Source organism: Triticum aestivum, chromosome 5B (assembly GCF_018294505.1).
Source record: "Triticum aestivum cultivar Chinese Spring chromosome 5B, IWGSC CS RefSeq v2.1, whole genome shotgun sequence".
NCBI classification, from domain to species: Eukaryota; Viridiplantae; Streptophyta; class Magnoliopsida; order Poales; family Poaceae; genus Triticum; species Triticum aestivum.
The window spans coordinates 701,912,025-701,938,764 of NC_057807.1; the positions used below are offsets into that span (position 1 = coordinate 701,912,025).

At 46.0% G+C, this 26,740-nt stretch overlaps 3 protein-coding genes across 3 annotated transcripts; all 3 read left to right on the forward strand.

The window, feature by feature from the left end:
- The first annotated feature begins 8,317 nt into the window (after positions 1 to 8,317).
- On the forward strand, positions 8,318 to 11,866 carry LOC123114361 (uncharacterized). Its single transcript, XM_044535803.1, has 3 exons — positions 8,318 to 9,587; positions 9,688 to 9,863; positions 10,656 to 11,866. The coding sequence occupies exons 1-3, from the start codon at positions 8,423 to 8,425 to the stop codon at positions 10,878 to 10,880; spliced, it is 1,566 nt and encodes a 521-aa protein (XP_044391738.1). The 5' UTR covers positions 8,318 to 8,422; the 3' UTR covers positions 10,881 to 11,866.
- A 784-nt stretch (positions 11,867 to 12,650) lies between these two features.
- Positions 12,651 to 15,381, forward strand: LOC123114362 (DNA repair RAD52-like protein 2, chloroplastic). The gene is made up of 4 exons (XM_044535804.1): positions 12,651 to 12,977; positions 13,224 to 13,261; positions 13,605 to 13,696; positions 14,908 to 15,381. Exons 1-4 carry the CDS (start codon positions 12,688 to 12,690, stop codon positions 15,052 to 15,054), a joined length of 567 nt encoding a protein of 188 aa, XP_044391739.1. The 5' UTR covers positions 12,651 to 12,687; the 3' UTR covers positions 15,055 to 15,381.
- A 7,089-nt stretch (positions 15,382 to 22,470) lies between these two features.
- LOC123115340 (uncharacterized) lies at positions 22,471 to 25,780 on the forward strand. Its single transcript, XM_044536513.1, has 4 exons — positions 22,471 to 22,556; positions 22,650 to 24,334; positions 24,434 to 24,648; positions 24,737 to 25,780. The coding sequence occupies exons 1-4, from the start codon at positions 22,471 to 22,473 to the stop codon at positions 25,748 to 25,750; spliced, it is 3,000 nt and encodes a 999-aa protein (XP_044392448.1). The 3' UTR covers positions 25,751 to 25,780.
- Positions 25,781 to 26,740: the final 960 nt, after the last annotated feature.

Sequence of the window (26,740 nt, forward strand, 5' to 3'; positions counted from 1 at the left end):
CCGTCCGAGGGGAACGAGGGGGCAGAGCAGACACAAGGAGAGAACATAGACCGTCTAGTGTAAGTGTATGTATAACCCGTGGTTTTGTGCACGGAGGCACACGAGTGAAACGACCCACAGGAAATCCTCGTCAGCCAGAGACATACACAAGAACACAAACCAGATCCTTGCACGACACCGTGATACTACTTCCGTCCGAAATTACTTGTCATCAAAATGGATGAAAATGTATGTATTTAAAACTAAAATATATCTAGATGCATCCATTTGAATGACAAGTATTTTCGGACTGAGGGAGTAATAAATAAATCAAACAAACAAACAAAGCGTTGATGGGTGAAACCAAAGTTGAGCACACCATTGAATTTATTTCTCATCCTCGTACTCCCTAGTTTACAGCTAGTAGTAGATTCTCACACCATTTTCTCAAAGATTATTAGTCGGTGGATCTTGCACGTACTCCACGGACCTTATATACATACGTACATACACTCATACATACAGATTTAACAAGCAACTTAAAATTCATGTACAGAGACAAATGCTGCATCAAACAGCCCAACGGATCGATTATATATTTACAGAAGAAATGCTGGTGCAAGTGTAGTATTATACTGGTAGTATAATCCTCGGTCCAGGTGCGTACGCGTGTGAAGATTGACCGTAATAACTGATGTAATCCGCGCTGAAAAATCTCCTACTGCTAAGCTACTAACAATGTGGTAGTAGGAGTACTGGTACCTGGCGGCTGCAACCCTAGCCGCCGCCAGAGGCCAATCTTCCAACGCCGTTCTCCGGCGGCTCCCCTCCGCCGGCGACCTCGGTCGTCGGTGGTGAGGGGGGTCGCCGGATCCACGCGTGTGAATCGTTTTTACTCATCTGTAGTCTAGGTTCTAGGTTGTTCATCGCCTTTGCTTCGGCGGCGGCAATGACGATGCTGAATAAATATTCTTCGGATCCTTTCCTGACGAGGCCATCGGTCCTATGGTTGGGGATGGATCTGGAAATCAGTCTGTTCAAGCAAGGATGGCGTGGCGGCGGCGGTATCCTCGTGGTGGACCTGTGTCCTCGGGCTCCGTCGTTGCGACAACGTTTGCTCCAGCGTCGGTGTGGAGCTTGGGAGGTAGTCAAGGAGCGGATGCAGATTGTGGTCTGCATCGACGACATCTGGAAGACGGAACGTGTGCTGGGTTCGTGGTTCGTGGATGGCAGGTATGGTTTCCTCCTTCGGTGTCTTAGTCGTGGTGGGGTGTCAGATCTGGAGTTCGATGGCGTGTCCGGGGTGTTGCCCTGGTCTGATTCGTTCAACGGCAATGGCTTCATTTTTGGTGAGCTACTTTGGAGGTCCGCAAAGCTGCATATCAGCGATGGAGCCGTGTCGAGCTCGGCTGAGGAGGTGATCCGTCATTCTTTTCTTCGGTGGCTGCTGTGGTGGTGCCGGAGGCAGGTGACGGGCGTTAGTGTCAAGCCGTACCCTCCGTTTGGCCAGGCCAACGCGACAGCGGCAACCTCGGCATCGGCTGAGGCCTTCTTCTTGGCGGCTTCGTCGTCAGCCATGAAGTCGACGCAGGGGAAGTAGTGGAAGCAGAGGCAAGCGGTGGAGGAGGAGGAGCGCGCGTGTACAGCTCATATTTCCAAGCTCCCAGTAGCAAGTGGTAGAGCAGCCCTTATAAAGAGGTCTCGGTACTCTTCTTACTGTAGCAGTATGGTACTGGGGTACTAAACTTCACACATTTCCCACCACTTGTCGTGCACATTAATGGGCCTTAGAGATTAACCAGGGATTATTGTTTTATATGGGCCTAAGCCCATCCATAATTCATCAATGCCCCAGCAGATCTCGAGGCACTGAAGTTTGTCAACTGTTCCAAATAATGTTTGTTATACCAGAATTGTTAAGTTGAATTTCCACCTAGAGAAATAGGATTAGACTTCTTCACAACTGAACAATGGACTATGCCTTGAATTGTCAGTTTAGCGTGCAAAAATTTCGCCTATTGTCAGCTGATACGTGACTGCCAAAGGCTAAACCCCACGGGTGGAGCTTATTAGTCATACTCTGTACCTTCTCATGAGCTTCCTAGAGATCACCCAATTTCATAGACTGTGACCAGCATTCGGGCTCACATAGGCATGTTCCTCTAAAGAATGCTCTATAGGTTAGCATTTGCTTACATAAGCTTTGGAACACATTAAGACAAAAGTTAGTCTGCCTTACAGAATTGAGAGTATTATTGCATCTCCAATGAAGTGGGTTAATTAAGGATACTGTCGTGGTTTTGTCACGGCAGATGTCCTAGTGAAAGGACTTAGTTGTGAGGCCATCGCAACGGTGATTACCTTGTCGGGGTTGAGCGGGACGAGAGAAACATGTTTACCCAGGTTCGGCCCCTCACGGGGGTGGTAAAGCCTACTCCTGCTCTTGTTGCTTATTGCTTCAGTATCGATTACAAGGGAGCGGATTCGTTTGACCTAGTTATCGAACAATTGTCACCTGTCCTATTCTATGTCAGGGACTCGCCTTCATATACAGGTCGAGGACTCTGGTTTACAAGAGTCTAGGTCAGATCATGACTCATGACCGAGCCTAACTCTAAGTCGCCTTGCCTTCTATGCTAACCAACCATATGGCGGCTTACACCTCCGGGCCGCCTGCCGTCTTCTGGTTTCGAGCTCTAAGCCGACACATCTTGTGAGCCGCCCTTCTGGTCCTACATCTTGATCGTCCTGGCCCAACTGAAGCTTGTCTCCTAAGAGTCGCCAATGACTTGACCTGGCCCCTCCAGGGCGGGTTATACCATGGGGTATATCCCCAACACATGTGGCATATGTGCTAAGTTATCCAAACTATTTGAAAATAAAAACGAACACCAAATGCAATCCTAAAGTTAGAAAAAAAGAGTACTCCTTTCGATGGATATTTCTTGTCGCTCATCCTGCAAAAAAAAGATATTACTTGTCGCTCAAATTGATGTATCTAGATGGAGTAGTAAGGACAATGGTTTTAAGCAAGTTACATGAAGAAGTTAATATTTTCTTTTACATGAAAAAGATTTTAAATAACTCAATGTGATGTTGGATCACTAAAATGAAAATGTGAAATCTTTGACTTGTCCAACACTTATTCTTAAGCTTTTTAGGGGTCAGCTTCCATTTCAATGTTGTTACTACAAGAACCTTTTCTAAATTTTACTTAATTTTTTGAGATATATTGACATGAATTACCAAAATCCACCTTGGGATTAGATGCACTTCAGACATCGCGCAAGAGACGACACCACCAACATCTCCCGCCACCCCACTCCTCGCGAGAGAGGGAGGGCTAGTGAAGATACCCTCATCACCACTTATATCCCCTTTCAACCCCTCTCCTAAAAAAGAGCCAATGGTTAAATGATGTACATGTAATCTCATTGTTTCCGACAGGAAACACCAGATGCAATTAAGAACAAGAGTTTTTTCTTTGAGTAGTAAGTCCAGGTTTTTTCTTTGAGGATTAAGAACAAGGGTAGATAGAGATTTGGCCCCTTGCGGAAACTAAGGGAGATAGCCAATGTTGGAGTTGAGTGGTTGTTGGAGGTCTTGCACCCATTTGGAGAGTTGCAACGTGCCATGGTATTGTTCACTTTCTGCAGGAGCTGGCATAACTGAAATGAAGTAGGAGATGAGAAAGCCCTAGCACCAATGGTTGTGTCCTACCGATTCCTATGCAGCTACTTGGATTCAATGATTGCTATCGCCCAAGATTCCATTTGTGATCTAGTGAAAGGCAAAACAATAATATCATACGGCCCATTGCCCCCTTGTGGTCCAACTTTGGGAGTGCATGAGTTAGATTTGGCCCTTGCCGAAACTAAGGGAGATATCCTATGTTGGAGTTGAGTCGTTGCTGGAGGTTTTGCACCCACTGGGAGAGTTGGAACGGGAAATGGCGTTGTTCACTTTCTGGAGGAGGTGGCATAACCGTAATGAAATAGTACATGAAAAAGCTCCAACACCAATGGTTGTGTCCCACGGAATCCTATGCAGCTACTTGGATTCGATGATTCCTATCGCCCCAGATTCCATTTGTGATCTAGAGAAAGGCAAAACAGTAATATCATATGCCCCGCCCTGATGGTCCAACTTCGGAAGTGCATGAGTGAGATTTGGCCCTTGCCGAAACTAAGGGAGATATCCCATGTTGGAGTTGAGTGGTTGTTGGAGGTTTTGCACCCACTGGAAGAGTTGGAACAGGAAATGGCGTTGTTCACTTTCTGGAGGAGCTAGCATAACCGTAATGAAGTTGTACAAGAAAAAGCCCCAACACCAATGGTTGTGTCCCGTTGGTTCGTATGTAGCTACGTGGATTCAATGATTGCTACGCCCAAGATTCCATTTGTGATCCAGTAAAAGGTAAAAGAGTAATATCACATGCCCCATTGCCCCCTTGTGTCCAACTTTGGGAGTGCATGAATGAGATTTGGCCCTTGCTGAAACTAAGGGAGATATCCTATGTTGGAGTTGAGTGCTTGCTGGAGGTTTTGCACACACTGAGAGAGTTGGAACGGAAAATGGCGTTGTTCACTTTCTGGAGGAACTAGCATAACCGTAATGAAGTAGTACATGAAAAAGCCCCAACACCAATGGTTGTGTCCCGCTGATTCCTATACAGCTACTTGGATTCGATGATTGCTATTGCCCAAGATTTCATGTGTGATTCAGTGAAAGGCAAAACAGTAATATCCTATTCTTGGGGAGTGCATGAGTGAGATTTGGCCCTTGCCGAAACTAAGGAAGATATCCTATGTTGGAGTTGATGGTTGCTGGTGGTTTTGCACCCACTGAGAGAGTTGGAATGGGAAATGGTGTTGTTCACTTTCTGGAGGAGCTAGCAATGAAGTTGTACATGAAAAAGCCCCAACACGAATGGTTGTGTCCCGTTGGTTCGTATGTAGCTACATTGTTCAATGATTGCTATCGCCCAAGATTCCATTTGTGATCCAGTAAAAGGTAAAAGAGTAATATCATATGCCCCATTGCCCCATTGTGTCCAACTTTGCGAGTGCATGAGTGAGATTTGGCCCTTGCCGAAACTAAGGGAGATATCCTATGTTGGAGTTGAGTGGTTGCTGGAGGTTTTGCACACACTGAGAGAGTTGGAACGGGAAATGGCGTTGTTCACTTTCTGGAGGAGCTAGCATAACCATAATGAAGTAGTACATGAAAAAGCCTCAACACCATGTGTCCCACTAATTCCTATACAACTACTTGGATTCGATAATTGCCATCGCCCAAGATTTCATGTGTGATTCAGTGAAAGGCAAAACAGTAATATCCTATTCTTGGGGAGTGCATGAGTGAGCTTTGGCCCTTGCCGAAACTAAGCGAGATATCCTATGTTGGAGTTGATGGTTGCTGGTGGTTTTGCACCCACTGGGAGAGTTGGAATGGGAAATGGCGTTGTTCACTTTCTAGAGGAGCTGGCATAACCGTAATGAAGTAGTACATGAAAAAGCCCAAATGGTTGTGTCCCGTTGATTCCTGTGAGCTACTTGGATTCGATGATTCCTATCACCCAAGATTCCATGTGTGAGCCAGTGAAAGGCAAAACAGTAATATCCTATGCCCAGCTGCCTCCTTGTGGTCCAACTTTGGGAGTGTATGAGTGAGATTTGGCCCTTGCTAAAAGTAAGGGAGATATCCTATGTTGGAGTTGAGTGATTGCTGGAGGTTATGCACCCACTGTGAGAGTTGGAATGGGAAATGGCGTTGTTCATTTTCTGGAGGAGCTGGCATAACTGTAATGAAGTAGTATATGAAAAATCCCCAATGGTTGTGTCCCGCTGATTCCTGTGCAGCTACTTGGGTTCGATGATTGCTATCGCCCAAAATTCCACGTGTGATCCAGTGAAAGGCAAAACAGTAATATACTATGCCCTGTTGCCTCCTCGCGGTCCAACTTTGGGAGTGCATGAGTGAGATTTGGCCCTTGCTGAAACTAAGGGAAATATCCCATATTGGAGAGTGGTTGTTGGAGGTATTGCACCCACTGGGACGGTTGAAACGAGCCATGGTGTTGTTCACTTTCTGAAGGAGCTGGCATAACTGGAATGAAGTAGTACATGAGGAAGCATCATCACTGATGCATGTGTCCCGCCGATTCCCTTGCAGCTACTTGGATTCAATGATTGCTATCGCTTAAAATTCCATTTTGTGATCCAACGAAAGATGTAATATGCCCTGCTAGCCAAGAGTTCACATGAAATACCAAACCAAAGTCTTCGGTGAGGTGTTTCCCACCTCCGTCACGATGGGTAAAGTTTAATACCGACAGATCTTGGGATGATGGCAGAATAAGACCTGGCATGGTTGTTCGGGATACAAATGGCATGCACAATCATTTACTCATACAGGGAATTATTTAACTTCATAGATGGCCTTGAAGCAGAAATAAGTGCGTGCATGGAGGGATTGTCTCTGGCTATCCAACGTACATGGGAGAGATAAAGCTTCTGAAGTAGCTTCGTATGACTTGTGTTACTCATATCAGTCGTGATCGGAATATAGTTTGTGGTTTTTTTAGCTAAATTTGTTAGAACTGAGAGTATAACTATTGTCTGGTTAGGCTGATGTCTCCCAGAAGTTATTGAATTATGTAAGGAAGATTGCATGTTGATGGTTGACTAACACTCTGTCCGTCCGAAACTACTTGTCCTAAATATATATAAAAATAATATATTTAGAATGAAAATACATCTAGATACATTCGTTTCCCCGACAAGTATTTCCGAGAGAGGGAATATAAGTTTTTACCTTAAAAAAGGAACACAGTTTAAGAAAGGATTTATTACACGATAAGAGCATCTCCAGCCGTTGGCCCCCCAGGAGGCTTGAAAATCGCCGCCTGGGGGCGAGCCGGCGCAAAAATCGGCGCTGGGGGCGATTGGGTTCCCAGGCGTCGCCCCCAGGTCACCCCCAGGCGCCGATATCGGCCCATTGTTTTAGCAAAGTGCCTGCTTTTCTTCCCAGTTTCGGCGAAAGATCAACCCGATATCGGTGCAAATCTGCCCATATTCGCCGTGGTTCGGCGCAAATTCAACACAAGTAATTCTTTTATCACATAATTCATCACCAAAAATCAATAGAAATCAAATGGTTCAACAACAAATAATTCAATACAAATTATATTGTTCAACAAATAAAAACTCATATTTCATCACACGTCGTGCTAGGCGTTGCCCTTGAGCCTTCATAGGTGCTCCACCATATCCTGCTGCAGTTGTTGATGCATCTGTGGGTCTTGAATCTCCTGACGCATATTGAGGAAGCCGGTCCAGGTTGCCGGTAGTTGGTGATCAACTTGCGCAAGAGGACCCTGCCTGTAATATGGTTCAGTGTCAAACACTAACTCTTCCTGCTCGCTCTCAATGATCATGTTGTGCAAGATGACACAGCAAGTCATGATCTCCCATATTTGATCTTTCGACTAGGTCTGAGCAGGGTACCAGACAATAGCAAATCGAGATTGGAGCACATCAAATGCCCGCTCGACATCCTTCCTGCAAGCCTCCTGAACCTTCGCAAAGTGGGAGTTCTTGTCTCCTGGCACAGAATTTGAGATAGTCTTCGCAAATGTAGACCATCTTGGATAGATGCCATCAGCTAGGTACCACCCCTTGTTGTAGTGCCGCCCATTGACCTCGAAGTTCCCCGGAGGAGAATGGCCTTCAACAAGCTTGGCAAAGATAGGAGAGCACTGCAGCACGTTGATGTTATTGTGAGTTTCTGGCATACCAAAGATGCCATTGAGGCAGGAATAAGTGTGTGCATGGAGGGATTGTCTCTCGCTTACGGATCTTCCCATTCTTCTTGAGATTGATATACAATCAGCTTTGAACATTTTATGTGACAAATGACATAGATAGGTCGGTCTATGTGTCTTTGATGGCAGACATAAAGCTTCCGAAGTCGCTTCGTACGACTCGTGTTACTCGTACCAACCGCGATCGGAATGTAGTTAGTGATTTTGTTAGCTAAGTTTGCTAGAACTGAGAGTAGAACGGTTATCTGGTTAGGCTCGAGCCTTCCAAAAGTTATGGAATTATGTAAGGAAGATTGCATGGTTGATGGTTGAGTAATACTCCGCCCGTCTGAAATTACTGTCGCAAAAATATATAAAAGTAGATGTATTTATTACTAAAATACGTCTAGATACATTTATTTTTTAATGTATTTCCAAAGGAAGAGTATAAGTTTTTACCTAAAAAGCGAACATGGGTTTAAGAAAGGATTTATGACATGATAAGGATTGTTAAGAAACACAATGCGAGTAGACACGCGTTCCTTCCTTCCTTCCTCGGTTGGTTGGAGGCTGTCTACTTGTCTAGCAGTGAAGCGATCCCAGCCTGCCCGACCGGCAACTCCTCCCCGTCTCTCCCCCATGTCGTCGCCGCCGCCGCCGCCGCCGCCGCCTCCCGCCGTTCCTCCCACCAGCGCCGCCGCGGCCTATGCGTCTCTCGCGGACATTGCGAGCACCGTCGAGGGCCTCGCCTGCTTCAACGACGTGCTCGTCGAGTTCCTCGACGAGTGGCGCGAGTTCCACCTCGACGCCAACTCCATCGCCGCCGCCCTGCCCCCGCTCGCCGACGACGATGACCCCAAGCCCAGCCCCGTGGGACAGCTCGGGGCCCTCCTCGGCCAGTGGAACCCCGTCCTCCCCGCCGCCGCCGCATCCCCCCTCGCCGACCGCGTAGCGGACGAATCCAACCCTAGATTACCCGACCCCGTGGCCGACCGCCGCGAGCGCAGTCCCGTGCCTGAGACCGGAGAAGATCCCCTCCCCCAGCGGCATGAATCGAGCCCTAAACCCGACCCCGTGCTCGAGCGCCGCGAGCACAGTCCCCTGCCTGCGCCCCAGCCGCGCACCTCCGCCTCCGCCCCCGCCGCCGCCGCCGCCGCCGGGTTCCCGGTCGCCGACCCCGTCCCGGAGCCCGAGCCGAAACCCGTCCTCCCGGCTGAGGTCGGGCCCGTTCGCGCGCCCAAGCCCGCACCCAAGCCCGCCCCCGGCCGCGAGCGCAGGGCCGGCGAGCAGGAGGCGGAGGCGCTGGGGGGCATCTGCGAGCAGATGGGGTCGCGGTCGCTGCGCGGCTTCGTCGCCGCGCACCTGCGGGACCGCGCCTGGCTGCGCCGCGTGGGCCCGGCCGCGCTGCGCCGCGCCCCGGACCCCGCCGTGCTCGTCATCCGCGCCGTCAGCCGCAGCTACATCTGCGCCGAGAACGAGAACGCGGAGACCGCCTGTGTGCTCCTCCTGGAGCTCTACGTGCGCGCGGGCTGCCCCCGCCGGCCGGAGGGGGAGGGGGACGCCGAGGTGCGGGCCGAGGCGCGCGTGTCCGCGCTCTCATGGCGCAGCCGGATCGTGCGGGAGAAGGGCCGGGTCGCCGACGCCACCGCCAGGGACGCCCGCGGCCTCGTCCTCCTCATGGCCGCCTTCGGCGCGCCCGCCGAGTTCCCTCTGCAGGAGCTCTACCAGCTGCTGCTAGCCGGTGGCTGCTTCACCTGCGTCGACGTGCTCAGATGCTCCCAGCCCTTCATGAAGAAGCTGCGTGGTGAGGGCACCCTACCACACCTTCTGCATTATCAGCAATTCGGCACCGCCTAATTATCCTTGCTTCCTCCTGACTAACCAAGGTTGTTCTTCTGTTGCAGATGTTGTTGCTGATATGCTGAACAGGGGAAGTTATCGCGAAGCGATTGGTGTGATCCTTGCATTTGACCTGCAGGAGGCGTTCCCGCTCGATGGCGTACTGTCTTACATCGTTGACAAGGTTGTGCGCAATAGGAAGGAGCAAGAGAGCGAGGTGGAGTGTGATTTGGCGGGATCGGTATGTTCTGTCGATTTCTCATGCAATCAGTTTATCACTACTGAAAAGAGAGTTAACTGATGTATGTGGTGGTCAGAAGGATTTAATAACTGATCTGGCAAATTATTTCCACTATTGCGTAGATTCGATAGCCGTTATAGATGTCAGATGTAATCTTCAACACCTTCATATGTCGCGATTTATTTGATAACTGCTATATAAGATGTTACATATAATTTTCAGCACCTTCTTTATGTCGTGATATATTCAGTAACCATTGTATTATGATATGTTAAATATAGTCTTCAGCACCTTCTGTGTATCGCGATGACACGATATATTCGATACCCATTATGTATCGTGTGCTATATTTAATTGTCGTGATATATTCTAGAACCATTATATATCCTGTGCTATATTTAATTACTGACCTGGCAAGATATTCTTTCCACTATTGCGTTGATTGGATAACCGTTATAGATGTCAGATATAATCTTCAACACCTTCATATGTTGTGATATATTCAATAACTTTTATATCCTATGTTACATTTAATCTTCAGAACCTTCTACATGTAGCGATATATTTGATAACCATTGTATGATATGTTAAATATATTCGTCACCACGTTCTATATATCGAGATATATTCGTTAACGATTATATATCCTGTGCTATATTTAACCTTATGCACCTTTATGTCGCGATATATATTTGATATCCATTATTAATGCTATCATGTATTTAATCATAAACACGTTCCATCTTAAATGCTTCATCTCTAATGAGCACATCCTGCTTGTTTTCTGTGCAGAAAAAACGTGATGAAGAGGAGTTGATTCTTTGGAGATCAATATCAAGATATGTGCAGGAGCGCAAGCCATCTTTTTCAGAAATGTCTTGTCCCAGTTTTGCTGAGAGGATTAAACTGCTAGAAGAACGTGTCGGAAAGCCAAACCAAGCCTTTCTGAGTGAAGAGAGTCGCGAACCAAGCTTTTCTGAGCGAAGCGAGCCAAACCAAGCCTTTCTAATGATCTAACATAAATCATGAACTGCAGAAGCAACACCGTTACGAGCGAGGAGAGCTTAACAGACCAGTTCTGCAGTTCAAACACTGCAGCTATACGAATTTTGACATGGATCCAGCCGTACTATACTGTATGGACTTGTAGGAAGTCTTTCTGGGCTCCTCAAGTATCCATTATACACACCTGATGATAGAATTATACCCAGCCTAGTAATATACCTCAAGGCGCACAGTATGACAATATGTTGTGGTTGAACTTATACCTGCTTGTAGCAGCCTCGGCCTGTTTCCCCAAAACAGCAAGCTTGGTAATGTTCCATATTTGGAAGAGATGGATTTTGGGGATTGTTCTGAATACCGCATCATCCTTCCATCTCCGAACCTTTCAGAACATCCGTTTGAGACTTTGACTGGTGGCCCGTTTGGAAAGCTCGTGTTTTACTTTGGCCAAGCATGAATGAATCATGAAATCTCTTGTTATGTTTTATTTCCAAGTCAATCCATTCCGTAATTCAAGTTATAGGTTCTATAAATCTTTTTATTAAATTCTTCTAGGGTTTGAGCATGCCTTTATGGATTTATTCACTCAAGGTGGGTTTTGTTGACCATGGAGTAGCAAAACTGCATCTCCATTCTACAGACTACCGTCCTACGGTCCTGTAAGAGGAGGAAATAGGATCTGCACATTGCTAAGGCGTAACCACGACATGTTTTTCTTTGTGATTCTTTGCATATAGGAGTATTTATTACCGTGTTGGATGAACGTGTAGGCAGGCAGAGATTGAGGAACTGAACTTGCTTGGTGGAGCACTTTCTTAGACTTGCTTCTTACAGTTCTTTTCTCCCTACTAGTTCCTGGGTGCTAGATTTGTTGAATTTATAGGCCATGTATATCTATTATATGGACGGAACGTAGAGTTACAGGTTCTAAAAAGAGCTGTACTAAATTCTTCTAGGGTTCGACCCTGCTCTTAAGGATCTATCAGTTTCAGTTTGTCTACACCAGGATGAGATGGCTTCATGTTGTTTCTCCGAAATAGATACAAGTTATTTTTTTCCTCCAGCTTGGATGGTTGGGTTTCATCTTCCAGCCACGCATTTTAGACCAAGCTTGGGTGCTTCATCCCTCTGAATCCAAAGGAGGGCCATTTGGTTATAAAAAAATTGTAAATGAAAAATATCGATACTAAATATATAAAATCATAAAAATAAAATAAAATAAATAAATATAAAAAGTATCAAAATTAAACATATCAAATAAAATAAAATAGTTCATGGTGAATCTAGTGACAACAGTGGTTTGGTATTCTAGACTTTGATATTTTTGTCTATTAGCTCGGTCAAAGTTAGGGAAGTTTGACTTTTTGAAAAAAAATAATAATACACCCTATACTTAGGAACGGAGGGAGTATATACTATGAAACCACATTTCGTAACAAATACGACAATATTGACTCGGCATTGCGAATGTTGATACTTTTTTAACAATTTGAACCGCTTTATTTTAGGGGAGTCAATTTGAACTGCTAAAACATCATATTATAAGCCTCCTTCTCCCTAGCTTTTTCCGTAAGCCGTCTCCCTCGTTCATTCGGATTTCTAAACTAGTTATTGGATTGCTAATCTAGAAGCCTTAACCAATTTTTGGAGCGACTTATTTTTTAAGCTGAGGTGAGGCAACTTATCTTTTAAGTTGTCCAAATGAACTGGCCTGGTATATAGAACTATAGATGAAGTAAATTTTAAGTCAATTTTAAGTCAAACTGGCCTTGAGTCCGTCCACCACCTACCTCGCCGTTCCCACCCTCCTCCGATCCCCATGGAAGCCACCGCCGCCTGCTCGGCCTCCCTCGCGCGGCCCCTCGCCTCCTCGCCGCTCCCCCACCGCCGTAGCCGAGTGTGCGTGGCCATGGCGCCGGAGCGGCGTACGAGGGGGTTGGTGGCCGCGGCGGCCTCCACGGGCAACTACGTGGTGCCGCTGGACGCGGCGCCGTCGGGGATCACGCGGCCGCTCGTGGAGATCCTGCGCGACCTCAACAAGCGCGTCCCGGAGACCATCGTCCTCCCCGCCTCCCGCCGCGCCTCCGCCTCCGCCCCCGCCATCCCATGGTACCTCCCTCTCCCTCTCCCTCTCTGCTCCGATTCCCCATTCCCTTGTCGCGCCCGCCCGAGATCCACTCGGATGCTTGTCGCGTCCGAGAGATCTACTGTATGTATGAGGGGCTTGTTAACCACCAAATCCTGGCCGATCCACCAACCATAGGCAGTTAGGCACACGGATCCTCCCACTGCTCGTGATGGTAACCTCACGCATTCTCCTGGTCACTCATGGATCTCCATTCCTCTGTCTGTCAGGTACCATGCCAACCGGATGCTCAGCTTCTACGCCCCCGGTGAGCCTCCCCCACCCCACCCATTTGCTGAATTCTATCTCTGCTCACATATGGTTGGTTTGTGATCCCAGTGGGTCGATCCATGTTAATTTGCTTGCTTCACTCTGTTTATTTATGGCTACTACTTGTTATGTGATTGCTGTGTACATGATCACAAGCCTGTTCTAGTTTATCATGGATTAATGGTCTCGTATTGGACAGTTCAAGGGCACGTAGGCAGCGTGCTTGTATATCTTATCTGACCAGTTGATTTCACATATATAGTGTTTCTACTTGAAATGTGATGACCGACATGCTAACCGTTTGCTCTTTATGGTATTCTTGGATTATGCCCTGTTTCCAGGCTGGTGTGGAGAGGTCCGTGATGTTATTTACAATGACAATGGGAAGGTGACCGTGGTGTACCGCGTCACAATACGAGGGATAGATGGAGAGGTACCTAACTACCATCTCTTGTTTTCAATGGATCAATCATCAATCTCCTAATTTTATAAATCTCTTATAGTTCAGGATTCAACCTTACAAGGTACACATACATTAGAAGAGTTACTAAGACCTGGGTTGCTGGGGTTGGAACAAATCTCCTAGAAAATCTCAAATTTCGGAAATTCACTTGGTTGGCAGGATGATTGTTTAGGTTGGCCTGTGAACTGATTGACTTGGGTAGCTGGGGTTGGAACAAATCTCCTAGAAAATCTCAAATTTCGGAAATTCACTTGGTTGGCAGGATGATTGTTTAGGTTGGCCTGTGAACTGATTGACTTGGGTAGCTGGGGTTGGGACAAATAAACTGAATTCAGATACATTTGTGAGTTCACCCCTTATGCTTGTGGCATCCAATGTCAAGTTGCAGGAGCCCCTGCCTATCCAAGGGGCAAATCAATTATTCTCTGTTTGTTCTAGGCATTAGTTATAACCTGCAACCGATTACATCTGTCATTTGCCAGCTGTGTCTGTATCCAAAATACAGAGTACATGCTCCGCTGGTTCACCAAACAGATATTGTTTGAGTTTATGAATCCAGTTTGCTGAGTTATACTATTACTTAGGGAGGAGATAAGTGGCATGTTCAACTTTCAGCGTGTTAATCAGGTTCATAACCACTCAGTGTAATAAAAATCAGCACTAGACGGTCAACAATCCATAACCACAATTGCACCCGTCATTATCTATTAATGAATTCAGGTCCTACACTCGAGATCTCAAGTCTCTGTGTAGACATTGTAGTATACTACTCTGTTAACATCTTACTAGGAATATTAATCAGTGTGTTTATCTTGTGATGTTTCAACATACAAACTTCAGTTCCAGTCCCCCCCCCCCCAAAAAAAAAAGAAATATGGGCTCAGTTACATAATCAGCCAGTCTTTGCAAGGTGGTCTTGAGTTGCCTGGTTGTGCAGGCAGCAAATCAGATGCAATCACTGCATTATTGTTGTTGTATACTATCTATTTATGCAATTGCAAACACCCCGTGATTGGTAAAACTTGCAAACAGACATAGCACTGTGGCAACTTCTTGAGTCAAGTAAATCACAGCTATGGACAATAACTAATATTGGAACAGCACTTATTTCTAAAAAATTCAACAACGAACAAAGTCGTTGTTTGACAATCTTCACTGGAACTCTGCTTTTGTCTGTGCAGGTTCATCGGGAGGCTGCTGGAACAGCTTCACTGAGCGATGCACGGCTCGACGACCCCGTGGCGGCTGCAGAAGAGGCGGCGTTCTGCAAGGCTTGCGCAAGGTTCGGTTTTGGGCTGTACCTGTACCACGAAGACGAGGTGCTGTGAAGGACGATATCTCTTGTCTCACCCTATCGACGTTCAAAAGGTCAGATGCCAAGCTTGCCAGAGCTTGTATGTACCGCTGCAAGATATCACCCTGCATGTACCATTCACGATGAGCTGTAAATATGAGGCGTATCTTGTTTACCTTTGTGTTTGTTGGCACATGAGCTGTTGTAATCTCTGTGCGATAAGAGAGTGTCACTCGTTTCCTGAAGTAATAATTTCAGTTGCATTTGGTAAAATACAGCATGACCCAGTTCGGTTGTTAGGATTGAAACCATTACTCGCATCAGAAGATTTGAACAACTTATGTAATGGAAACTCCTGATCTTTGTGCTTGCTTAGATCACTGCATTGTACTACCTCTGTTCCTAAAATATAAGTCGTTTTTGCAGTTCAGTTTAAACTGCAAAAACGTCTTATATTTATGAACAGATGTAATACCTACTACTTAGAGATCTTAATAGAGTTGTCCACAATTGTGCTCACCGGGTTCTAAACAAAAAATGCAGACTCTGTGGATCTGTTTTTGTGTATCAAACTTGCTCACAGGCAAAGCAGTTGTCATTCTCTAGCTGCACTTTCTGAACCGGTTTGCCCAGACTTTGTAATTCATGTTGTATCTGGTTTGCCCAGACTTTGTAATTCATGTTGTATCTGGTTTGCCCAGACTCTGTAATTCATGTTGTAAATAGAGATGAGTTTGATTAGTTTAACTTCAAAGTGTGCGTAGTACATATGTGCAATAAAATGCATATGGAAACGGCTGCAATAGCATATTTATACACTTAATTAACTAGATGTGTACCTAAAGTATATGCAATGTTAGAGCTTCATCACATGTTCATTATTTCTACTCTTCATTTCATATAGACTCGGATAAGCATTATAAAAGGCTTTTCATGTCATAAGGAAGAAATGAAAAATATTTTTTTGTTTTTGATTAGTAACTAAAATTGAGTTTTAATCATAGTTAAAATGTCAATGAAATTCGCATGCTGCATATATACAATAAGATGTGGTTGCTGAGAACTACTTTTACGAGCTTATCGAGTAAAGCATGGTATAGCCAGTGACATGCTGTGTGATGGCAAGATCGTTTCTGCTGAGTTCATGACATGGTGCTTGAAATTATTATTTCAAAATAGGTTGAAGATCATTTTTTATCTCTATGGTTGGAAAAGGCCAAACATGTTTCACAAATCGCCATGGTTTCATTCGGGGACTATCACTTTGGCACATTGACCAGGAGTTGGCATCTGCGTTGTCAAATGAAGATATATCGTAATCGATCTCTAATAGTAATATCACTAGGTTGTCAAGGGTTAAAAGAGCATGAACATATGGACAAATTATTCGAGCTAAAGTATCTAAGCCTCAGGGCCGCGTCCATATCAAAGCTACCACCAAGGATTTGATGCTACATAATCTAGAGGTCCAAGATCTTAAGGAGCATACATAGAAGAGTTGGTACCTGGAATTGTTCATCTCACTAAACTACAATATCTACCCACTGTAACATTCCACAAGGCACCTAACGGGATCAGGAATATGAGTTGCTTACGTGTGACCGCAGTGTTTGATTTTTCGAAAAGGGGCGCTTTATTACTAACCGCAGTGTTTGATATTATCATGAGTTCATTGGATGGTGTGGACAGGCTCGAGGACCTGGGCAGCTTGAATGGACTCGGATTGTTGTTCGATAACAACGACGAGGACAAAAGGGTATAAACACAATTCTATCATTTTTGGATGGGTGGGTGGGTGGGTGGGGGGGGGGGGGGGGGGGGGGGGGGCATGGCCCCCTCCCCTGCATCATCACTAAACATATTATATTTTTATTCAATTTTTAATATTGTGTACTTTGAAAAGATAAAGATATTTTTTTTCTCAAATTGATATGGATTTAAATATTTGAACCTGTATTAAAAATTATTGTGTAAATATGTATCTTCATTCAAGACCAGAAGCATGCACAACTAGTGTATTTCCATTGTATTTTTTAAATAAACAATTATTAAAAAATGACAATATTGTATTTTTAAAAACTGTTGAACTTTTTAATAAAATTATTGTGTAATAATAATAAATATAAAATAAATACATGTTGTTAATTTTTAATGCATGACATACATTTTGTTCAATTTTTTAATAGATGTGACATAAACACGCTGTTCAAGTTCATGTTCTTTTTTTCATTTTGATATACAGGTTGTTAAATTTTTTAATGCATGACAAACATTTTTGAATAACACATTTACAAAATTTTAATAATCATTGAACATTTTTCAAAAACATGTTGAACATTTTTCTAAATGAACTAACACTTTCATTGAATCTTGTGGCAGTTGTAATTTTTCTTAGATTTCTTTCTTTTTCATATGGGAAAAAACAATACCAAAATGAAAAATGAACATGAACTGGAACGTGTATTCCAAAATATGCTCATCATGCTTTTGGAAAATGTTCAATGTGTATTCATAAAATATTGTGTAAAATTATTCTTACATTTATACTAACACGCTTAACATGTCAGTACATTTCTAGAATTTATAATTATTACACAATAATTTTTAATACACATTGAACAGTTTTTAAAATACAATATTGTCAATTTTTCGTAATTCTGTATTTTAAAAATATGATGAAGATGCAAAATATTGTGTGTGCTTGTGGTCCTGAATGAAGATTCATGAATTTACACAAATAAATTTTAGTATACATTGAAAATTTTGAAATCCAGATAAATTTTAGAAAAACTTCAGGTTTATCTTTCAAAATACGCAATAATGAAAATATAAATAAAAAAAGTGCATATTGATAAACATTGTATTTTTTCATATGGGAAAATTTATGTCATGAAAATTATATAGGACTTCACTCGAAATAAAAAAGATAGGAACATGGAAAATAAATAAAAAGAAAACTGGAAGATGATGCTGATGTGTGTGTGGGCGGCGGCAGAGCCCGTGTCCTCGTCGGTACATGCGCCGCAAGTAGCATGGCCTTTGCGGTGGCCGCGCTCTCCCTCGCCACCGTGCAGGGGCGGAGTCAGGATTTAGACATGAGGGGGGCGAGGAAGATAATGATTGTTCGAAAGACACAACACAATAACATAATATCAAAAGTGTAATTGATATGAATGTGTGGAAATATATGTTAGTAATAAAAAAATACATTTCTATTTGTAGCATATCAACTGGATTTGGGTTGGAATTATCATCTACCGGTTGCTCCTTAGGTGGATCTGCATTTTCGGTAATATTTAACCCAGAAGCAATGGGTTTGAGAAACGATTTTTTTGTTATATTTTCTCTCTTCATACTTCAGTCATTGAAACATTAAATGAGGAGTAAAATTAGATTCTTAAATTACAATCCTACTGTGGAATTGTACTAATTCTCAAAGATTATTAGTGTTTAGCAGTACGTACCTCAATTCCTATCTCAATTCCTTGAAGTTGATTTTGTGATGCATGATGCCGGTGAAGGAAACAAACTGTCATAGCCTCTATCATGGATTCAATCCTCGCTGGAGTGGAGTGCCCTCGGCCCTGAGCCACAACGGCGGAAGCAGCGAGAGCCGAGAGGCGATGGCGACCGCGGCGGCGCTGGGGCGTACCGAGCAACCAGACCCAGGAGCCACGATGCCCATGAACAAAATTACAGGGAACTGACTGCCAGATCTCATGGCTGCATGCAACGCAATCCCTTTTTCTGATGCGTACATCTAGTGATCAAGGCATCAAGCAATGCTTTCTCACGTTGGGCCTTTGGGCTGGAAAGTGGCGTGTTAGGCCATTATAATAATATAAAATTAATTAAATAGACGTGTGTACCTGAGTAAATTGCACAAAACCACCACTTCGAAGGCTAGGTTTGCGAAAAACACTACAATACATTTTTTTTTGCAGAAAACACCACGTCTACGGTAATCTTTTTGGAAATAACACTGATCGGCGGATTTGCCTCGGCTAAGCATGTTTATGACAGATGGGACCCGCCAATCAGGCTGATGTGGAACAAATTCTTAACGCCGTTAGTTGAACCGTTTTCCTGGACACGGCGCCCATTTGTCAGCATTTCATCCCGTTCTTCTCTCCTCCCTAATCTCTCTCTCTCCCCAAGCCAGCACAGCGCCGCCGCCGTCGAGGGCCCCTGAGTTCCACCAATTTCGCCGCCGTTAACCAACACTCCTCCCAATCCGGCAAGAATCGAGCTGTCGTCCCCTTCTGCACCTCATATTCGTGGTCCTCCACTCCAATTTGACACGGATCTCGCAAGAACAGGGAGCCCTTGCCGCGACCTCTGGCGATCTAGTCGTCCTGGAGCACGCTCACGGCGTCCTCGGCATGTGGTGGAAGGCCGCCCCTCCAGCCTGCTCACCTCTCCCAGTTGCCCCGCGCAGCAGCCGTGTGCAGCGGCGCACAGTGCTCGGCGTCCGGCACCGCCGCCTCTGGGTCGAGAACCGGCAGAAGGTGTGGCTGCCAGCCAAGGCGCACGGCCATGGAGTCCCCTGCGTCCGTGGCGAGGCGGAGCAGGTAGGGCCCTCTGAAGAACACACGGAGGTGGATGGCGCCGGCGCCGGCGCCGCCGGGAGCAAAGACCGCGGAGTCCAGGTGCACGCCGGAGAGGGAGGAGAGGATGAGGGGGGGGGGGGGGGGCGACGTAGGAGCGTGGGAAGGACGGCGGCACGTGCGTCTGCGGGCACTTCGCCGCAGACGGCGGCGGGACGGGCGGCGGCGGTACAGTGGACGACGGCGGCGGGGCGATACAGTGGGCGGCGGCAGGACGGGGTGGTTGACTTTATTTGGTGCGGTACAGTGGGCGGCGGCAGGACGGGGTGGTTGACTTTATTTGGTGCGGTACAGTGGAGGAACCAGCTTTTCTTTCTTTCAATGACAGGCGGATCCCACAAGGTCACACATGATGATAATGGTATCAATTGTCTGTCGTTATATGTGAGATGTTAAGTGGTGCCACGTCAACCTAACTGGCAGGCCCCATCTGTCATAAACGCGGTCAACCGAGCCAAAGCCGCCGATTAATGTTATTTGCAAAAAGATTATCGTAGACATGGTGTTTTCTGCGAAAAAAATGTATTATAGTGTTTTTCACAAACCTAGCATTCAAAGTGATGGTTTTGTGCAATTTACTCTATGTATGTACAACAGATCTGCACTATACGTATAAGTACCTGGTAACCGAAACACATAGGGGGGGGGGGGAGGCGATGGGGGGTGTCTGACCCCTGCTCGCACCCCCTGTCTCCGCCCGTGCCGCCGTGCCTCGTCGGTCTTGGCGGAGTTGTTGTTGGGGTAGCATGGATCGCGTTCGGCTCAGACTTCTCGACGACCAATAGCTTCTCAGGGTGTGCAAGGGGCTACACCTTGCAGGAGTAATTGTCGGTGGAGACCAAACGTTAGTGTATGACCGTCGCGTTGCTCACGCCACCATGGCCTGTGTGGTCAACGCTGAGTCCAGGGCAGTCGGCGTCGTCTCACGAGACCGTAGAGGGGTGGTGTTGTTGAAGTCGCGTCGCTTCGCCTTGCCGTCGCGCCTTGTCTTCGGATGGCGTCACCTTTCTTGACTCCAGTCTCCGATGAGGGTGACGCGGGTGGCGCCGCGGCGGAACATCATCCTTCTCGAGCGGGACGCGGGCACCGTCTTCCCAGGCACAGATGATGATGGCATGTCGCTGCTTTCCTCGACTCCGGATAGTGTTGCTGATGCCCCATGACCTGTTAGTAGGTTCTGGGTTGAGTAGATAGTGTGCGACTTCCATGACAACGACGTTGACCTCCCCGTGACAAAGTGAAGATGGACGTTGATGATGTCGCCTACGAGATAGCATGCATGCTCCCGTACAATCGACCCTCCTGCGCGCGTTGCTTGCTTGTGTTTCTTGGCTAGCTTCATGTCATGCACGTACATGTAAACATGCATGTGTGATGAGTGAGTAGCCGGCCGGCTCGTGGCAGCTCACACACGCGTGTGCGTACTGACGCACTTCCGGCCAGCCTGATGGAGGACCGGCGCACCGACGTGACTAGCCAGTTGATGAAGAGCCGTCCAAGGTGATATCCCGGCGAGCGTGACAGGAGCACGCCGGCGAGTACACTGTCAGGTTCGGTGTGTCAGCAGCCCAGGGGCGCCGTCTTCGATCCTTGCTGAAAATGGAATCGGAGTACATCTTGCTACGAGCTGCATCGAAGCAGTCCGATGAAGCCGCCTTCAATACCATCACGTAAGTCATCGGCGACCTCCGGCCGGTATGGCCAAGTGTACCACGGGTTCCAGCTGGTTGATGCGCCTGTCCACGTCTACGTCGCGCTGGCCTGACGAAGTGAGGCCGAGAGCCAAGTCTTCATCTTGGGTGGTGTCCGTCCGGCTCGACGAAACGGATGGTGGACCTTAATGGCACTGGCTTGACGACATCGACGGCGGGCGGCATCTCGGCGACCTCTGCATCGCGTGTTGGCGCCACCTCTCGCAGCGCCGCTTCTTCTCTACCTTGCAACTCTCTCAGCCCAAGGATTCTCTCAAGAAAACATACATGTACTAGAGGTGGAAGAAAAGGACGCAGGAAATTTTGGGGCACCGCACAACTTGTTCCTTTTCCGTTTCTCTTACTCTCTTAACAATGGACATGATTACATGGGATTAAGTAGCCGGACTAACCCAGCCCCAACGCACCCACTAACCACTACCTTGCATGCACTCCACATAATTCTGCATGCAACACACACGGCCACGCCACTAACGGCTTGACACCTTAATCACTCCAGCACACACGCGTACAAGCTTGAGTCACCTCCAAGTTTGCAACAGATATGAGCTTACCCACGACACACTTGACGCACGCCACAACTGATTGCGTCCGCTTCTTGCTCCACCCAGTTAATTACACGATAGTACCACAATTGGGGCCGTGGTGGCGAATTGGTACCAGTTTTGAAAAAATTTACGTGTCAGTACCATGTTTGGACCGAACCATTGCAAATCGGGCTAAACTTTGTATTTGTACGTATTGACGCTGGAACTGACCACCCGGGCCCGCGCGTCAGATGCCACGCTGGCGAATCGGCACGCGCCCGCTCGCTCGATAGGTGCGGTCCGGCTCGAACCGGACCGGCCCGTGCTCCACTCTGTTCCTCCTCGCCGTCTCTGTTCGTCGACGAACCCTAGCTCCCCTGCGCGTAAGGCGATGGCGGCGGCGCTCCCGGGCGGTGGTGGCGGTAGCGGCGGTGGCGGCGACGGCGATGGCGGCGACGGCGATGGCGGCGGCGCAAACCTTCCCCTCTTCGGCATCGGCGCGGCAGGAGGAATCGAGGGGAGATCTCCAATCGAGGGCGGCGATGGCTACTCGAGCTCTGAGTACTCCAGCGACGACGACGAGTTCATTGAGCCCGCACTGTCCATGGAGCAGCGGGTACGGCTGGCAAAGCAATGGGTGGCGAACCCTAGCAATAGCCATGAGCTGACCCACGGGCTCGGCGGCGTCCTGTAAGTTTCTGTTTCTGTCTCTTTTTTTCTTCTCATTTATTTGCTAATTAGGGTTATAGTGTACTGATTAGGCAAATTGCATGTGAATTGTAGTTTATATGAAGACATATGGAATGTTAGGATCCATTTTGACAATAATGATCTGTTAGAGAGGAAATTAAGCTGTTCAGATGTGACATATCTAAATATGGTTGCATTGATGGAAACCCAAGGCTTTAGTATTGATGATTCACTGATGTTTTACATGGAGACCCCAGGAGAGCAGGGCTTGGAATTGGTTGATAGTAATGTTAAACTACAGTTGATCAAGAGGCAGAATGAGGAGAGTTTGGTGCTTAATTTGCTATTTAGGGCTTGTCCACCAGCTGTCAGTGTACCACAGAAGGGTTTTGTACAGAAGCAAAATTTAGATATAACTGAATATTCTGAGCCTGTTGTTTTTGATCTTGCCGATCCTCCTGTTTATGCTGTTGATCAGCAAGGTGTTGCTTATGAAGGTCAGAGTAGCAGTTATATTGCAGCTGTAGGCCCTGCTGTTTTAACACAAGAGAGCAGGAGTGTTCTAAATCCCAAGTTAAAAGAAGTTGTGGAAGAAGAACAAGTTGGCTATGATGGCAGTTATGCATGTTCATCTGAAGGATCTGAAGGGCAGTATGATAGTGACATGGGGGATTTAAGGCCTAACTATAATGAGGAAATGCATGATGCTGAAGACATGGAGATGGAAGAGGGAAATAGACAGAGAGAGGAAGAAGTACAAGAGCAACATGAGGAAGAAACAGAGGATGAAGAATCAGAAGAAGAATTAGAGGATGAAGAACAAGTGCATTATGAGGGTGACACAGAGGTAGAGGAATTATTTGAGTTGGAGGATGATGACCCTATTGTTCCAGAAGAGGAGGAAAAAATATATGTGCCAGCAAAGAAGAAGCAGAAGTTGCAAGTAAGGAGGGGACCAACAACAAGGTCACATTCCAGTGTTTTAGAAGAAGTGCAACCTGATTGGAAACCATCATCAGATGAAGAAGATGATAGTTTATTGAAGGACAGTGAAGATGATGGGTTTGAGCCACTAGCATTTGTGCTACCTCAAAAAAGGAAGAGTAGGGCAAAGAAGAGGCCAGCTAGAGTATGGTACAATGAGGATTTGGAACAACCACACCAACAACTAAAACTGCATATGTGCTTCAAAGATCAACATCAATTCAGAGATGCTCTGTTGAGCTTGCACATCACTCAGTGCAGAGACTTCAAGTATCACAGGAACTCAGATCAGAGGATCATTGTGCATTGCAAGAATGAACATTGTAAGTTCTGCATTGTGGCAGCTGTTATAAAAGGGGAAAACACTTTTGTAATTAAGAAGATGAGGATACAACACACCTGCCCTAGTTCTACTGAAACAAGCAGGGTAAGTGCAAAGTGGCTTGCAAAGCAATATGAGCCACTATTCAGATCTGATGTCAGTACTAGCATACATACACTTATTGATGCCTGCATGGAAAAGTATGGTGTGGATGTGCCCAAGGCTATGGCATATAGGGCAAAAAACTTAGCTGTTGAGGCTGTGTTGGGAGATCATAGGAAGCAATACCCAAGGCTGAGAGACTATGCTCAGACTGTGATGGATACAAACCCTGGGAGTAGAGTTATAGTCACCACTGTAACTCCAAAAGCCACTGAAAAAATCCCACATCCAGGACCAAGATTCCATGCCATGTTTTACTGCATCAATGGAGCAAGGGAGGGATTTCTACAGGGCTGTAGACCATTCATTGGTTAGTTCATTTTAGCTTGTACACTACTTTGATGTTGTTAGTTTCAATAGGTTGCACATATAAATGCATTTGACATGTTATGTTTACTTCCTGTTTTAGGTATTGATGGATGTTTTATCAAGCTGACCACTGGTGCACAAATCCTTGCTGCCACTGGTAGAGATGGCAATAACAACATATACCCACTGGCATTTGGCATTGTTGGACAAGAGGACAAAGCAAACTGGTGCTGGTTTCTACACCAACTGAAGATTTGTCTTGGAGGAGAAGTTGGACAGTATGGTCCATATACTATAATGTCAGACAGACAGAAGGTATGTTTATCCACCTTGCTTTGCCTGCTAAATATGTGTTTACATGTGTATTAGACAGTAGCTTAGCTGTTTAAATTGTGTGCACCAGGGGCTATTATATGCAGTGAATAGAGTTTTTCCTAACAGTCATCAAAGATTCTGCTTAAGACACATATATGCAAACTTCCAGAATGCTGGCTTTAGGGGGGAGGACCTTAAGAAGTGCATGGATAATGCCAGTTATGCATATAATGAACACAAATTTAATAAAGCAATGGATGATCTCAAAGCTGAGAGTGTGGAAGCTTGGCAGTGGCTTAGTGCAATACCCAAGAAAACATGGGCTAGGCATGCATTTGACACAAATAGCAAGACTGACTTGGTTGTCAACAATTTGTCAGAGGTGTTTAACAAGTACATCCTAGATCATAGGAAAAAACCAATAAGAACTATGTGTGATGGCATAAAGGATAAGCAGATGGTTAGGTGGCACAGGAATAGAGAGAGTGGAAGGGAAGCTAGATGGGAGATCACACCACATTACAGTGAGAAGTTGGAGATTGAAAAGGAAAGGGCCAGGTACTGCAAACCCATTCAAGCAGGTGTTAACTTGTGGCAAGTAACTAGTGGTGAGCAAACACATGCTGTCAATTTGGAAGTTGAAACCTGTGGTTGCAGAAAGTGGGACCTCAGTGGCATCCCATGTAACCATGCCATCTCAGCAATCAACAAGGCAAAAAGGTTTCCAGAGGACTTTGTAAGCAAATTCTTCAAGAAACCATATTATTTGGCAGCATATGAACCAATGATATATCCTGTCCCTGGTGAGCATGACTGGACAAAGACCCCAGGTCCAGACATAGAACCACCAGCATTTAAAGTGAAGAAAGGAAGAAGGAAAGAGAAGAGAATAAAGGGAAAATTTGAAGTTCCAAAGCCAAAGTCCACCTCAAGAATGGGGACAATAACTTGTAGCAATTGTGGATTACAAGGGCATAAATACACAACCTGCCTTAAACAGTTGAAACCTGAGTTGGCCTTAAGAAAGAACAAACATGTGGTAAGCCCCTTTGTACTAGTTCTTCATTTTGATGTTTCTATAAATTACCTTTCTTATTTGTAGTATTGTTAACTGTGTTTCCTTTGAATTGTTTTCCAAGCCTGCCGGAAGGAATTCACAAGCAAGAGGTGTTGCTCCTACAACTCCTGCAACAACACCTAGAGCTGCTTCAGCAACATCTAGATCTCCTGCACCAACAACTAGGGCTCCTACACCAATACCTAAAGCTCCTGCACCAACACCAAGAGCTGCTCCACCTGCAACAACTAGGGCTCCTACACCAACACCTAAAGCTCCTGCACCAACACCAAGAGCTGCTCCACCTGCAACAACTAGGGCTCCTGCTCCAACACCAGGAGGAAGAACTGGAAGTGCTGCTAGTAGAGGTGGTGGAAGTGGTGCTGGTAGAGGTGCAGGAAGAAGGGCTGGTGGTGGAAGAGGATCTGGAAGAGCATCTTCTAGTGCTCAATCTTCTGCTGGGAGAGGTGCAAATTCTTCAAGGCCTTTCTCTGCCCCAAGGCAGTATGGTGCCTCAACTTCTAGTGCTCCTCCACCAACTGATGGCACACACACTGGATGGATGGCCTGGTTCAATGCTAGTAGAGGTGGCAGAAGGTGATGCAAACTTCTGTTGATTCTACAATGTGCACCTGCTACAATGTGGCATGTTATCTTTTGGTTTGATGCCACTACAATGTCTTGTATTCCTGCTACATGTGCTTTATTTTGGTTTGATGCCACTGCAGTAACTTGTGCTCATGCTACAATGATATACTATTTAGAGTTTGATGCCACTACAATGTGTTTTCTTTTGGGTTTGATGCCACTAAAGCAACTTTTGCTGATGCCAATGGATATCTTGATGGTTCTGTTGGGGATAACTTGATGGTTGATGGATTGATGCCACTTGGGTGGATAACTTGATGGTTTATGTCCACTTGGGTGGCTTGGGGTCGATGGAAGCACCTTAACCTAACCATGATGGTTTACGGTGGCTCGGGGTCGACGGAATCACCTTAATCTAACCATTAGGGTTTATGGTGGCTAGGGGTC